This window comes from Anabrus simplex, chromosome 5 (assembly GCF_040414725.1).
Source record: "Anabrus simplex isolate iqAnaSimp1 chromosome 5, ASM4041472v1, whole genome shotgun sequence".
Taxonomy (NCBI): Eukaryota; Metazoa; Arthropoda; class Insecta; order Orthoptera; family Tettigoniidae; genus Anabrus; species Anabrus simplex.
This window is the reverse complement of record NC_090269.1, coordinates 110931687-110946878: the sequence shown is the minus strand read 5'-3', so window position 1 is coordinate 110946878 and position 15192 is coordinate 110931687. Positions and strand designations below refer to the sequence as shown.

General features: G+C 39.0%; 1 protein-coding gene across 1 annotated transcript in view; it reads left to right on the top strand.

Moving 5' to 3' along the window:
• Positions 1 to 1628: 1628 nt before the first annotated feature.
• The window catches only part of Pka-R2 (cAMP-dependent protein kinase type II regulatory subunit), a 166249-nt gene continuing 152685 nt past the window's right edge, over positions 1629 to 15192 (top strand). Inside the window, exon 1 of the mRNA XM_067147075.2 lies at positions 1629 to 2391. Within this exon, the coding sequence (XP_067003176.1) occupies positions 2178 to 2391 (214 nt within the window). The 5' untranslated portion in view covers positions 1629 to 2177. The remainder of the gene's footprint in view (positions 2392 to 15192) is intronic.

Sequence of the window (15192 nt, the reverse complement as noted above, 5' to 3'; positions counted from 1 at the left end):
ATTTAAGATATTTTCACGTCTACTTACTAGAAGACTCGCGGTTCTGGTAGATACTTTCCTACCTGAAGAGCAATTTGGTTTCCAGAGAGGAAGAAACACTACGCAAGCTGTTCAGCGTCTTCAAAGGGACATTGAAGATGCATTATCGAAACCTAAAGCGAAACTACATCCGATTTTCGTTGATTTCTCAAAAGCCTTCGACGCCATCAGTAGAGATATCGTCATAACTAAACTGGAAAATTTATTTGGCCAAGATAATCCCAAGCGTTCCATTATAAGAATCATACTAAGTGAAAACTATATAGTGATAGACGATGGAATCTCCCGATCAAGAACCATAAAGCAAACAGTAGGGGTGTTACAAGGTGGCCCACTTAGTCCACTTTTGTATACAGTGGCCATGGCAGACGTAATAAAGGCGATACTTTCAGAGAAAGTTAAAATATATATTTATGCAGATGACATTGTGATGGCCTCAACATCGGTTGAGGATTTACAAACCTCTTTCGATCAGTTGGCAGACTGGGCGGAGAACAACGTGTTATGTATTAATAAAGAAAATATAGTGACTATGACATTTAGAAGAGGTGGGAAACATGCGACATTCTTCCATAGAACAGTTTCTCTGGCAGCAGTATGTCATGCGACATATCTGGGAGTAATCATGCAAACAGGTGGAAACAAATTGTCTTATCACATTAAGGGTAGTGTCAGCGCAGCCTTTAGAAGCATAAATAGCATAAAAAACCTGAAAAATTGTCATAAAAACAGCAGTAAAATTGTTGAACGTCAACGTTTCACCTGTCATCACCTACGGAATAGAAAACATCTGGCCTTACCTAACAAATGATCAACTGTCAAGCATAGAAAAAGTTAACGTTTAAGCAAAGGAATCATTTTACTTAGAGGAGATAAGTCTAAAATTTCTACTTCCAGCCAGCCCCCCCCCCCCCCCCCGCCAACAAATCTATCATGATGGAACTAGCATCAAAGAGAGAAGAAATCTGGGAAGAGTTCTATGCCACCGACGCTATGATCATACAAGGTTGGAAACAACCAAACTGCGACCTCAGACATATGATGACTCGGTTTGCGGTATATGGTTTTACCACCTATTATGTCAGAAAATAGGTTTCCATTCACCAGGACAAGAATGTGTCTGCAAGTACTGTGGTGGGCTATGAGACAGATACCATGCGATGTTTTGCAAGCAAAGGACCAAATCACTATGTTCTGTGCTAGAGTCAACTAACCATGTATTATCTGTACCATGTATATATGCACATTGTGCGAATTTCTGTAATTATTAATAGTGTCCAACACACCCACCTTCGAATGAGAAGAAAACGAAACATATGAAGCATGGTTCTTTAACGTATGTGAGGACCTTTGAGGACGACCACTTAATTTTCTAAGAATATTCATCTCTAAAATCTTAGTGAAACTCGCAGATCATTTGAGTGCAAACATTTAGTATACTTTATATTGATCATTATTTGAGATAGGATTTTTTGGCGGAATTTTAGCGTATTGGCTAGTAGTATTTTGCGGATCTTGTTTTTATACGTTGGCAACGCTGCATAGAGTAATCATATTCGTTGCTGGAACTGGAACTGGTCTATGCCAATACCAAGGATGATATACAGTATATAAGAGAGTTGTTGTTTTCTCTGATATTCGTCTTAGAAAATGTCATAATACTGATTAAAATGTTTGATAGGTACTAACACCTAAACTGATACCTTGTCAAAAAAGGTGTCGGTATTTGATTTTAAGTTACTTACGTATGCTGTTTGATCGTATTTGGTGATCTCTGTGCGGAAAATTGACGTTTTACGGAGCGGCCGCCATCTTCAGAAGTGGACGAGTTCGCAAGTAAAGATCGAGTGTTCGTGTGTGGAAAAAATATCTGTCATTTCCATATCGTATGTTGGTTGATGGTGGACGTACTTTTCAAAATAGGAAGGTATAACAAATTTACAGTGAAGCAATTATATGATGGATGGTAGCATTTGACCCTTTTCCAATCGAACTTCAGGGCCTACCTACTTGCCTGGCTGCAAGTTTGATGAGCTCAAAGTGAATCTCTTCGGCCTAGCTTGGAAAATTAAGCCGCAGTGTTTCATATTGAGAAGGTATATTGCTATTAAAACTTAGAGATAATTACCTGCTTGAAAATGAGTCGGCCTGATGCTGGGAGGATAAATGTTCCTGATGAACTAAGGGATGTTCTGTTAGAATTCACAATAAGCTATTTATTGGAGCAGCCGGGTGATGTAGTGGAGTATGCTGTCGAGTTCTTCCATAAATTACGAGAAGGTCGTGCAACTGCTCTCATTAGACTAGATGCTGATGGATCTCTAGATGAATCGGTCATGTCAACTGAAGAAGGTGAGTACAAAATTTCACTGAATTATTTTCCTATCTGGATATAAATTTAAGTATCATAGAGTCCTATGATAGGAGAGGGTAGAAATATAGTAACGGGACTCAAGGATTATTACATAAAATGTTACTTTAAATGCTGCTATTCTCACCTTAAAATGATAGTGGTAGAGAGATGTGTTCAGTACGCTTCCCAGGGACCAACCTACCCGCCCCTATAAGTACGTTTACTTTTATAACCAAAAATACTGTTTTAGACGCTGTATTCCATTGCTTTTAACGGTGATTGGTTCACGTATGGAAGAGGATGACGTTATTGACACCTAGGATGAGGTCGAGATCTTGTCACCAACCATTGCAGAAGAAAAAAATATGAAGCGGCCAGGGAAGTTTAAAAGGCCACGGCGAATACTGTCCGCCCTGCAAGGAAAAAAGGTAGTTTATTAGTTCTAACTGGCAAAAGTTCAGAACAGCTTACATTTTTCAGTGCCACAAATCCAGGCGCGATTGCACTGTCATTTGTTTCTCTCTCGCTCGCTTCTCGCGAAGGACTTGATCGTGCAGTGGACAGAGCTGCCAACTGTTCATATAAAGAACTAGTCCTAGTGCAGCGGCGCTACTTTTATTTACGAATCTCGTTAACACATCGGCGCTACTTTTATTTACGAATCTCGTTACAGTAGGTTAGTGACAAAGCCATTGGTCTGGATTGGTTAGACCGTTGGTCAGTGGAAAAGCCATTGGTCTGGATTGGTTAGATCATTGGTCTGGATCAAGCAAGTTTATTAAGTTACAGCCTAAGCATTACAAATATCCTGTATATTATGTATAAGCAGGATACCTCCCCCTAGCCTTGTACAGAATAGTTCTTGGTACCCCATATTTACTGGCATTTCTTGTTTCACCTCATCCAGTGCAGCAGCCACAGATGACTGTGGGTACTTAAGAATTTTACTTTGTTGAGGGGCTGTTTTATATCAGCGTAGGTGTGACAAAATTTGAAAGAAATGCACACCATTTATCAGCTTTGGGTTATGGTTTATATCAGGCACCTATACCTGACACATGGGGTCAGCTTGAGGTTCCCTTATTGGAGAATCACATAAAAAGAAATATATCTATTATCTGCACACCTTTTCTGGATATATTTACACCCTAGTGCTGAATTAGTCGACCTCGGCAATCTTCGAGATTCATACTGGCAACCTTTGAAACACAAACTATGAATCGCTTAAGCATCGGTGTGCGACATCTGGTGTACACTTTACGTACTAGTACTGTTGTTATTTACACAGCAAAGCCAAACTATAGAATTCACTCTAGGAATAAGATTACGTACTAGTACTGTTATTTACACAGCAAAGCCAAACTATAGAATTCACCCTAGGAATAAGATTCGCCTCGAGAAATGTTATATAATGTGTGTGTGACAGTTGTTGGCTTAAGATAACAAAGGTTTTGCAAAATCCATATCAATCGATCATATTATCGATTCAATTCAGATTTCATTTTCATTCAGTTGGCAGTACTACTGGTACCGCAAGAGCTCCCTCCTTATTCCTCACCCCGGACGGAAATAAATTGATAAAAAGTGCGCACTGCTTTACTTCTAAATTGACGTTTCGGCCGATTTTGTCTCTGTCTGGTGATTATGCACTGAAACATAGACATCCAACCAATCCCAAGCTGCCATTCATATAAATTTATATCGGCAGTGTGATCTCGAAACCTAGTTGCCAACTCTAGTATTTACATTCACCACGTGGTTAACCTATCTCGCTCAGTGTGTACGGTATTCGGTTCGGTTCGCAATCTTTTGCATTTTTCTTCAGTAATTAGTGTTTTAGATATTTGCCTTTATCTCTCTAGTTTAGTACAGTATAGCATAGCATAAGTTAGTACAATACAGATTTAATAGTTCATTGTATAAAAATAGCTGGTTTTTTTTTTATATCCATGTATTGGTTAGTGTACTTAGTTCGTGCCTCAGTTTAGTTCGGGAAAAACAAGTGTCTAGAACAGGGCCTCTCAAATGCCCAAAATCTCACGCGTGCAAATTGAGGCGCAGAGTTCCTGTGCACAGTGCATCGGTCCCATTCGGCTCGGCTCGGACCAACACTTCATCTGTGGGCTACTTGGTTAAGCTCGGCTCAACTCGGCTTGGATTTGGAGCGCTATGGAGCAAGTGAGGAAGAGGGAGACAGGCAGAGCGAGCGCGGTAGATGTGGGGAAAGAGAGAGACAGCGCTATTGCTCCAAATCGAGGAGTCAACGAAGCAAAGTCGTCTTTTGCACCCTGAGAGGCCCTGGTCTAGAAAGTGATTCTAAGATCAGTGGAGTGTTCCCTTTGTAGGCCATAACCTCCTTCGTGTAGCGATGAGTGATGTGTTAGTTCCTCATTCTCTTGTATTCTTAATAATGTATTCTTTTTTTAGTGTTGGATGTTGTTAGTTTTTGTGAATTTGTTTTCAGTCCTGGTTCATTAGCTGTTTTGACTATAGTGTTACATTTTACGAGGGCTGTTTACTGTGGGCGTATTGCATCAGCTGTTCTCGCGGCAGTAGCGCACTGGCAACACAGGTAAGGTGATGCTCATTTGTTTTGCGAAATGTCAATTTAGAAGTAAAGCCGTGGGAGTATAATTAGCTGGTATGTACCGTATGTATGTATGTCCAACCCTTCTCCCGTTCCTCTACGGTGTCGGGTATGAAGTGAGATGAATCTTCGTAGCAAGTTTTTATGACCAGATACCCTTTCTGATGTCAACCTCATCGGAGGAGTTAATGAGATGAAATTCATGATGTTATATGCTATAGTAAGAAGGGAGAGGGTGGAATATGGTGCTGGCACGTAGCCTACTCCTGTCGAATAGCACCAACGGGGCTGCTCAAGGCTTTACGTCACCATCCGACCTGACGAATCACCATCAACAGCGTCATATGCCCGCACTCCATATGAGTACTGTGGAGAGGTTTTGAATTTAATCCAGGCATTTGGCTATTAATCTAGTGATTAGAAGTTGTATATCAGCACTTCTCCTACCCTGCTGGCCAACATTTTGATGCTTTTCAAACTGGCTAACCACGGTGTTAGACCATAGAGACTTGATGCCGTAATGATCATGGGCACAATATCTGTATCTACCCAGTATAAACTGAATTTTTCTCATTCGAAACAGACCAAAATAATTTTTCAACCTGAGCTGCCACAAGTGTCAAATGTAGGTATAGGTATAATGCTCAGTGTGGTGTACTAATTGCTCACCTTCCATAATAGCTGCCTCTGTGGATCAGTGGTAGATTGTCAGCCTCCGGATTCCAAGATAGTGGGTTCAAACCCGTCAGAGGTAGTCTGCTTTTTGAAGGGCGGAATAAAGTCCATTCCACGGTATGCACTAGCCAGCGTTTTGATAGGTGTGCTAGGTACCAACTGATGAGCCCAGCCTAGCACACGGGGGCGAAACTCTGGCAACCAGGAATGAGTTAGCTGGAAAATTTATAATGTCCAATAACGGACCATTTATATTGGTATTCCATTCGTCACTCCATGTCGTACGATGTTGGCATGTAAAAGATCTTTGGTGACATATTTTGTGTTTACCCGACAAAATTCATTAAATCTCAGCCACAAACGCCCAATAGATTTTCGGTTTACTCGGTCTGCCATCTAGTAGGTGTAGAGTAAAACAGAATGTCTGAATCGACAGGCAGACAGCCATATGGCATCGAATTGAAATGTTTTCACACGGTAGCTGAGGCCATATGATTATTATTACCTTCCATAATTTATGTGATACCGGTAATTTATAACTTTCACTTCACCCATCATATAGTCTAGAATTATGCCACATTCATTAAATATAGTATCAAACATCAATTTCACTTTTAGAACTCAATAAAATATAATGGCTTATATACTTGCACTAACCTCCTTATGAAAAATGCTAAAATTCCCTCCAAACTTTGCTGATGCTCCCCTTTATACAAAGGACGTGCAGATGTGGATCATAATATTCAGAACTGCCAACTCAGTTTTTCTTCCAGTCTGTCTCCATGTCCAAATGGTTGGCGTGCTGGCCTTTAGTCACAGGGGTCCCTGGTTCGATTCCCAGTAGGGCCGGGAATTTTAACCTTCATTGGTTAATTTTGCTGGCACAGGGGCTGGGTGTATGTGTCGTCTTCATCATAATTTCCTCCTCATCACGACACGCAGGTCGCCTACAGTCGTCAAATCAAAAGACCTGCACCTGGCAAGCCAAAGTCCTTGGACATTTCCCGGCACTAAAAGTCATACGCCATTTCATTTCAGTTATTCTTCCAAAGAAAATGCTTAAACTACAAACTGATACAAAAAGAAATTAAGTATGAGTGGATATAATTTCATTTTTTGACATCTTAAATTAGGCTGTCAGCTATAGGCTCCGTGCGCTGATAAGAGAAATGCACCACTGCGCTGCGAGTCGTGAACATTGTTATTGCATTTCACCGCGCACATATCCGCTGTCGTGTCACCACATGCTGGCATGACCGATTAAATAATAACAGTGGGATTTCAGAGTGTTTTATGCAACAACAACTGGCCACATTATTCCAAACTTGCAGAAAGTGGTTGTGTAATAAATTTACAAGAAAAAGCAGGTTGCAGGAAATTGCAGCAGAGCAGTAACTGCAAATGTGATAAAGAAAGAAACATTGGTTCACTAGATATCCTACTGTTTCACAATAGAGGCAACATAGTAATTTATGTATTAGTAGTGGTGATAACGAGATTAGTGTCCATATACACATTCAACAATGCTATATTCAGAAAAATATGCTTGGTCTATTTCTAATACGATATCATGTTAGCGTAGGTTAATGCTGCTAGGGAGGCGATTTATTTTAAACATAACCATGTCTTCTAAGGAAGGCCTTCGTAACAATCGTTATTATTTCTTGAAGGCGAATAATTGTTTCCATGAAATGTTAGCTTATTTCAGCTGTTGTTTATGCATTTTGCTCAGAACGTCACCTCACGTACTGATCGGCCATGTGAATGGTCTCAACCTTGCATCTGAAACGTAGGGAAAGAGAACTACTTTTTCTGATAAAAAGGCTCAGGCTTGATGTTGGACCTATTGAAATTCCTGATATTGAAACCACATGTACACTATCAAAGATTATGCACGAGAAGAAAAGTTCAGAATCACTTAAAGTTACCAATAAGTGATTATTTATATTGTGTATCTGTATTTATAACATGATCAAGTCCACCTCTGTAATATAACAGTTGGCGCTACTAGCTGCCTTCCTCGGGAGTCCAGGCTTGAATCCTGACACTGCCAGAAACTTAAGATTGGCATGAGGGTTGGTATGTGGTTAAAACAATGCATGTATCTCATTTCCTCATCCTTTCACTATGGGCCTGCCGTCTTTCTTGTGTCAATGAGTTTTATTATTATTATTATTATTATTATTATTATTATTATTATTATTATTATTATTATTATTATTATTATTCTACTGGCTATAATTAAGACTGACAGTACAATACAATGTGTATCTATTATGATGTGTGTGCTCTAAAAATGATGGCCTACTGTAGCTTACTTTGCAAATATAACATTGCTATAATAATTTGTTTCTAATTGTTAACCTCTTTGTAAAATGGTTAAAATAATAATAATAATTCGTGTGGCTATTTCTAGCCGAGTACAGACGTTGTAAGGCAGACCCTCCGAAGAGGGTGGGCAGCATCTGCCATGTTTAGGTAACTGCGTGTTATTGTGGTGGAGGATAGTGTTGTGTGTGATGTGTGAGTTGCAGGGATGTTGGGGACAGCAAAAACACCCAGCCCCCGAGCCATTGGAATTAACCAGTGAAGGTTAAAATCCCCGACCCAGCCGGGAATCAAACCCGGGACCCTCTGAACAGAAGGCCAGTACGCTGACCATTCAGCCAACGAGTTGGACAATGGTTAAAATACATGTTGTAAAGAGTATTTTGTATTGATTAAAATGTATAAATGCCGAATTATGTCTTGTGATTTACTGCTGTATTCCACCATCTTTTCAAATGCATTTTATGAGGCCGTGAAGAAAACCTTTGTATCACAGTTTCTATTAATGCAACCAACAACAAGCATATAGCTCTGTCCAAATGTTATGACTTAAAAAAATAATTATCTTAAGACAGCATTGTAAAATGATTCTTCTTCTTAATTTATTTATTGGATTCCGTTTTCGCGTTATACTCAGCCACTAGTCGTTTTATTGAGTAAAGCCAAAACTATGAAGGATGATATATTAATTGTAAAGGGGAGGGGGGAAGATACGAAATTAGCTGAAAAACGTACGTAGGTATCATATACTGTGTCACAAACAAAACAAAACTTAGAATAGAGTCTGTAGTACAGTATGGTATATCATTATTATTGTACTGGCTGTAATTAAAACTATGGCAATACAATACATATATCTATTATGATGTGTATGTTCTAAAAAAAGATGGTCTACTGCTGCAGCACATTGCTATATGCACAGAGCCTATAGGTACAGGGTTAGGTATAGGTGCATCTACCTTTTAGGTACATAGAATAGGCCATTTTTAACCTCTTACCTGGGCGTGATGTACAGGGACAGAATGTTCTACTCTTCACGCCAGTGTGTTCAATCACGGCGACTATCTAAATCACAAACATGACCGGATCACTACATAGGGAATGTGGTCTTAAATTCTAATAATAGTTTAGGGATTCGGCAATAGAGGGCCACAGTAAACTGATTTAACATATGTATATAAACATCAAACTCTTCCAGTTTCTTATTCTTATGGTCAGCTGTTGATGAAGGTGCCTCTAAGTAGTTCTCGTAATTTCCACCCGAAGCAGCACATTGCTATAAGCACGGAGCCTATAGGTACAGGGTTAGGCATAGGTACATCTACCTTGTACGCATGTAGAATTGGCCATTTTTAACCTCTTAACTGGGCGTGATGAGTTAATTCGTCTTCCAATAGTTGTTATTCAATTGGGTAATGATCAGTTAACTTTCTAGAGCCTTCGAAAATTGTTATCTGCTGAGCAGGACATGTTATTTCGTCTCTCATTGTTGAGTGTAGTTCTGTGATTGCTTTATAGATGTCAGTAGGTTTCAGACTTGCTCTGCTACAGTGCACGCCAATATTTCAATGTATTTTCTTCCTTGCATAATAGCTAAGCGCACTCGTTTGGATGATGAAACTGTTCATCATCTCATTGATTCAGATGACAATTAGACGACAACTCTTTGGATAGCAACTATAGCACAAGTGGTGAAAGTGACAGTGAACTTGCTTCTCGGAATGAAGTGGGAGAAGATATTAGCTTGCCTACAAGTGATGAAGCCACTTTACACTAGCATAGCCAATATAATCCTCGTGCTCCTTTTACGTTTGTACGGGGTAGTAAAATAGGCCTATATATTGAAGCAGTTGCAAGAAGTCGAATCAAATATTGAATTATGATTTGAATTAACAAATGTAAATCACAAGAAACCACTTTTCCATGGGTGAAAATCGAATGATCATAAACACGTCTCTCGGCCATGGCCATCCATCAACGGCTTCTGATTTTAGATGACCACCAGCCATAAGACATAGCCAGCACGGTTGCTAGGTAACACTCTATGATCATCGATCCATACCTTACATCACTGCCTGTCGGGATATAGTGGGTTCGAACCCCACTGTCGGCAGCCCTGAAGATGGTTTTCCGTGGTTTCCCATTTTCACACCAGGCAGATGCTGGGGCTGTACATTAAGGCCACGGCCGCTTCCTTCCCATTCATAGGCCTATCCTATCCCATCGTCGCAATAAGACCTATCTGTGTCGGTGCGATGTGAAACAAATAGCAAAAGAAAAAACCAAAGAAACATCACTGCCTGCAAGAATTGTTCTTCCGACATGCTTTTTGTGACGCTACCTTCCGTAACACAAATTTTCTGATGACAGCCAGCCATAAGACATATTTATGTCAAAACAGGCATGCTAGATAACTAGTCTTCCGCAAAATCATGTACGCGTAATGTGCGGGATGAGTTTCTTTGTTATTCGCGGAAGCGTAATGGGCGTGATGAGGCAACTCGTCACCCACACCATGATAATGCGCGTGATGAATTGATTCCTTTTCGCTCAAAATATATTCCCCGCTAAGAAAATTAGTTTCTTAGTGGAAACTCCCCCGTTAATAGGTTAAAGACACTGTTAAATGACATATTCTTAATTCACTTGATCTACAATAAAATCTTTTCATGTTGTTTGTTTTGTATATTTCCACATCATCTTTATAGCGGCATGTTTCATAAAGATTCTAAAAGTTCATTCAGATGCAAGGCTGTATTCTCGCCATACTGCTCATTTAAAACGTGACACACTGGCTACTAGGGTGTAAAAGATCAAAATCAATTTCTTTACCTGGTGTGTATCATCTGGTAAGGGTTACAAGTGAAGACGTCAATGGAATCTACAGCGGAGAAGTTGGACTTTGGAACAGTGGAGATTGCGGAAGAGGCAGCCCAGTACTCAGGGAATAGCACGAATACACTTCATCAGCAAATTGAAAGCTAAAAATGGTTCCACCTATTCAAAATCTTATTAGTAATATAAGAGCCAAACTATTTTGGGGCTAGTTTCAACCTCATGGTCATCTTCAGCCAAAAATTTTATAAAAATTAACAAGTCATGAATGACATGAAAACATACAATGGATGAGTGTTAAGTTCTGTGAAGTTCTGTTATACAACAAAAATATTAAATTCTCAGTTGAGTTTGAAGTTGCGAAACATCGTTGAATTAAAAATACATCACAGTTCTGCTAAAACGTTGAATAAAATGTCACCATCTGAAACTTGTGGTATTTGACTGTTATTCATTATGAGTAAAGTGAAACCATGTAAAATTCCGTTAGGGTCATCTTCGTATGTTTGATGGAAGTACAAAAGAACAGTACGAGTTGTTTTCCAATTCATATTCAATTCACAAATTGTCCAAAAAAGACTATCAAATAATAAAATTAGCCATGTAGTTGAAAAAAAGATAGGAAATATGGCCATGTTTATATGAGACTCACCCCTTTATTATGAAACCATAGGTGTGTTACACATGCCTTGACAGAAACCACAGTAACATGTACGGATGTGAGTGAAGTGAAGGAGGGGAGGGATGAAGGGGGAAGGCAGGGCTGAGGTGGATGCAGAATGATAGAAAGTTGCTGGAGGGATGATCTGAAGGTATTATGAGACAGGGGGTTTTGATTTTTTAATTTTTGTTTATCAAGGATTGGAATTATGATATAAGATGTTTAGGTTTTTCAGATATCTTGTTGAGATTGAAGTTGGGATTAAAATATTGCTCTAAATTGACGCCGTTTTCCATTATATTAAGCATAGAACCTTTGTTAGCCACTTTGAGAATCCTCATGTCCTGCCCAATGGATGTAAACTTGTGATTAAATTCCTCCATATGTGTTTGTTGTGTTTGATTGCAGTCAAATTCCACAAGCTATGAAATAGGATGCAAACTATCATTTATGTGACTCTGTACTAAATGATGTAAACCACAAGCCTAAGATGGTGAAATTTTATCCAATGTTTTAGCAGAACTGATGTAATTTTAATTTGACTTTGTTTAGCAAGCAAAACTGTGAATTTTTTTTTTTTTGTTGAGTAACAGAAATTCATTTTAACACTCATTCGTTGTATGTTTTCATGTCATGACTTGTCAATTTTTATAAAATGTTTGACTGAAGATGTCCACATGAGGTTGAAACTAGTCCCAAAATAATTTAGCTCTTATATATTACTAATAAAGTATTGAATAGGTGGATCGATTTTTAGCTTTTAATTTGTAATTATATTTCAATACGGATCGCTATGAAAGTTATTGCTTATGATGTTATTCATCAGCAGCGTTTACCATGTTAGGGGCAGCTGCAAGAGCATCTCTTTCCTATGTAAGGGATGGCCTGAATAATTCCTGGCAGTAGCTCTGAAATGCCTTTTGGAGTGGCAACCTCATCGTAACAATGGCCTAAAAATGAGTGATGGTATACAAACAACACCCTGACCTGGCAGAAGCCGACAAGGGCAAATGAAAATAATGACGATTATTCAGATTTGTGTATGCATCATTGTCTATTTGATTTGCCTACGATGAATAATGAAGGATCAGTTATATTCTGTGTTTTAACAATATTTTGAATTGGGGTATGATACATTAGAATATATTTTACATACATACATTATCATTATAGACTGTTATACCTTTCACCGTTCAGTCTGCAATCCTCTGTGAATGTACTAAATGTCGCCATAATCCTCGATTTGCAACTAGTGTTGTGGTCTCATTTAGTTCTATACCTCTTATTTTTAAATCGTTAGAAACTGAGCCTAACCATCGTCGTCTTGGTCTACCTCTACTTCTCTTACCCTCCATAACAGAGTCCATTATTCTCCTAGGTAAGCTATCCTCCTTCATTCACCTTACATAACCCAACCACCGAAGCCAGTTTATGCGTATAGCTTCATCCACAGAGTTCATTCCTAAGTTAGCCTTTATCTCCTCATTCCGAGTACCCTCCTGTCATTGTTCCCACCTGTTTGTACCAGCAATCATTCTTGCTACTTTCAAGTCTGTTACTTCTAACTTATGAATAAGATATCCTGAGTCCACGCAGCTTTCACTCCCGTAAAGCAAAATTGGTCTGAAAACAGACCGATGTAAAGATAGTTTTGTCTGGGAGCAGACTTCCTTCTTACAGAATAATGTTGATCGCAACTGCGAGCTCACTGCATTAGCTTTGCTCCAATCTCTTCCTCGTTTTCTCCCCTTACCTGAATATCACTTACTCCTAGCACATCCGGATGCATCCTCTTTGCTGACTCAGGCAGTTCTGCTTTCTTTCTTCCATAAGCTCCATTAATATTGATAGCTCCCCATCGAATTCCATATCGTTCGCCAAGTTGTTTCCAAGGAGTCCCTCGCCTTTCAAATGGGAGTGGGACTCCGTTACTCCCCTAGGTTCGAGGCTTGCTTAAAATGTTCTGAGCTCGGTAAATTCATGAAGCAGGATTGTACCCTACTTACACCTTGTCCAAGTGAGAATCTCTCCTGTAACGGGTTATGGACCACCGATGAATCGTATAGTCCTAGCCACCTGAGCACAAAGAGGGCCATGACTCAGAATATGTCCGATATGCCTATTCCCATTCCATAGCAACTGGTATCCCGACTCTTGGACCACTTACTAGGCCACTCAGCCGTTGCCCATGGTGGTTCACGAACTAGGACGTGACTACAGTTACCCACACCATGAACCAGATGAAATGCGAAAGCAAATTCACATGCAGAAACCCACTTAAATATATTTTAAACCAGTTTTTCTGTCTCTTGACTTATTCTTTTAAATAAAAAACACTAAGTGGAAACTATTCTTTACACCAAGCCCATTTCTAAACTAGTTCTCTTCAGTCATAGTTATAGCTTCCTTATTTAGGTGCTTGTACAAAAACACAAGCTTGGAAACTTTGTATACCCCAAGCCTGTTTCTAATTTGGAATGAACACCGCCATATGTAGAAAAAACACGTTCTACACCTTTGGAAGACGCTCTAGCTGTTGAAGAGTAGCATAACTTTGTCTATTACCAACTTGCCAATGGCATTCTTGAGATTTCTATTACTGCAAACCAGACACATTTTGCACCACTTCATCAGTGAACATCGTTGGAATAAAGGTTTGATATTTCACAAATATTGATAGTAATTAAGTTCCCCCATATTTTTTTGTGGGCAAATTGAAATGCACATTCATGTTCAAATGGATGTAAAACATAATATGAGTTGATTAATACTGAATGAACAATGAAAGTCAGAAAATATGCTGCAGCCAGTGTTGCATAATACTTTTCAATCATCTTAGTTTTTATGTCCTTAATTCCAGATTTCCTTAACACTTGTAATTCCTCCAAGTCATACTTTAGTATTTTTCCATACCTTCACCGCTTGTCCAATGGTGCAGTCACTCCTCTGGGTTAAATCGAGAGCCACTGCTATTGGTTTTGGCACATTTAAAACTTCTTCAGCATTTTTCCTTATTTGAAGGGCACTGTCCTTTGTTTTAATGTAATCTTGAATATTGTCTTTTATTTTCTTCACAAATCTTCATAAGTAGTGGCGAGTATTAAATGTAAGAGGGAAGGTAGTCAGACAGTGCATTTCATCAAGTTTCCTGAAGCAGTATTAATGAAGCTCCTTCACTCCTAACCTTTGCATTGCAAAATGATTAGTACTATTGCAGAAGTTTTTCTCAATTTCTACTACATGTTCCTTTATGTTTGAAGTGTCCGTGGTAAGATCCTGAAAGAGAAGATTCAAAAAATGAGCAGAGCCGCCTTATATATGTACGGTAATTACATCAATAAATTCCCTCTTTCAGACCACTTCATTTTTGCCATATTGCTTACATTGCCTGTAATGAAGCTCCTTACATACTTTATTTTGCTCTCACAACTTTTCACTGAATTTATTGCAAGTTTCTCTGTGTATTTTTTTCTTTCAAATAAATCCTTGAAACACTTCGTCTCTCTGTTTAATAAATGTCTTCAAGAAGTGGTCCCGCTACTGCAGCAGGTGATAGAGGAGTATAGCCAGGTTGCAACATACTAACAACTGACTTCTGAATGATTAATGGTACAGAACGAACTGTTTGTAGCATAACAGAATTTTGTAACCTGTTTATCGAAGTCTTTTTTTTTTTTTTTCCCCACTAGTTCAGACAACAAAGTGACTAATCTG